General features: G+C 46.9%; 1 protein-coding gene across 1 annotated transcript in view; it reads left to right on the top strand.

The window, feature by feature from the left end:
• LOC122245049 (homeobox protein MSX-3) overlaps nucleotides 1–1,057 on the top strand; it is a 1,689-nt gene extending 632 nt beyond the window's left edge. Inside the window, exons 2-3 of the mRNA XM_043002994.2 lie at nucleotides 66–531; nucleotides 753–1,057. Coding sequence (XP_042858928.1) covers nucleotides 66–421 — 356 coding nt within the window. The 3' untranslated portion in view covers nucleotides 422–531; nucleotides 753–1,057. The remainder of the gene's footprint in view (nucleotides 1–65; nucleotides 532–752) is intronic.
• Nucleotides 1,058–1,391: the final 334 nt, after the last annotated feature.

Here is a 1,391-nt window from a genome sequence, read left to right as displayed (position 1 = left end):
ATCTAGGCGATACACGATAGAATTGCATGAGACGAGAGAGTCTAACCCCGCTTGCCTTCTTGCAGGAACCCCGACCCTCCCCAAGTTGCCGAGCTCGGTAGTTTTGCGCAAGCACAAAGCTAACCGGAAGCCCCGCACGCCCTTCACCTCCGAGCAGCTCCTGTCGCTGGAAAACAAGTACCGCGAGAAGCAGTACCTGAGCATCGCCGAGCGCGCAGAGTTCTCGGCCTCGCTCAGCCTGACGGAGACGCAGGTCAAGATCTGGTTCCAGAACCGCCGCGCCAAGGACAAGCGCCTGAAGGAGGCCGAGCTCGAGCGCCAGAACCGTCCTTTGTACCCAACCTACGGCGGCCTCCTACCCATGGGCGGCCTCGTGCCTTCGCTGGCGCTCCAGAGACCCCTGGTGCCCCTCCTCGGGTAGACCCCCCGGGGAGCCGCCCTTGCAAGTACCTGCAGCAGCCCAAGACAGCCCCGCCGCCGCCCCTGAGGCTCACGCCCCTCCGTCGATCCTCCTAGTCACCCGCCGCCACGGTAAGCTCTCGCCCTGCGCTCCGAGGCACCGGAGGCCCGGGTTGCACGTTTCATTTCGGTCTTCCGGTCGCCTTAGCAGTGAAATGTAGTACTATGGAGTTCGCTGTTCAATGACTAATACGTCTATTAAGGTCAATTAGGAAACAGAGATAAATGATTAAGAAAGAGTAAAAAGAAAAAAAAATGTTGAGACTAACGTATGTTTTTCCTTCTTATTACAGGGTCTGCACCAGCTGCCATCCCCCCCACCCCCACCCCTCTCCTCGTCGGTGACACTCAACTGCACACTCTGTCACGCCCACGCGCATGACAGGAATGTTGTTCACGCCCACAAACTTCCCACATCCACGCCCATTATGGATATCTCAGTGGCCGCCCGCTGGAAGACGGAGATTTATACTGTGATAAAAAAATATATATAATAATACTTTTTGTAAACATTTATATAAAAGATGCATTTTGTTGGGAATATCTTGTGAATCTATATATACAGTATTGTTCTTAATAAAATATGAAGATTACATAACATATTTCAAATACCCGAACTTAATGGAAAGATTTCTATGAGATAATTTTTTTGATTCTGAAAATTTAAATAAAAGTTTAAACAGAAGGAGAAAAGATGTACACAACCTTGGTACAGAATAAACAACTGGTCTTGATGTTAATGTTGATAAATGTCAGTTGATGACATAGCTAATAATAAGTCATTCAAAGATATGACTAGTATTTATGCGCCGTGCATTTAGAACAAAAAAATAGATAAATACGGTCAGATATATATATATTTTTTTTCTATCTCGACAAACTTATTCTTTAAATTATTAAAATATTTCAGAAAAATCTGTTTAAAAACGGGA

This window comes from Penaeus japonicus, unplaced genomic scaffold (genome assembly GCF_977035675.1).
Source record: "Penaeus japonicus unplaced genomic scaffold, GWHDUDI00000001_assembly GWHDUDI00000033, whole genome shotgun sequence".
NCBI lineage: Eukaryota > Metazoa > Arthropoda > Malacostraca > Decapoda > Penaeidae > Penaeus > Penaeus japonicus.
This window is presented reverse-complemented; position numbering and strand designations above follow the sequence as displayed.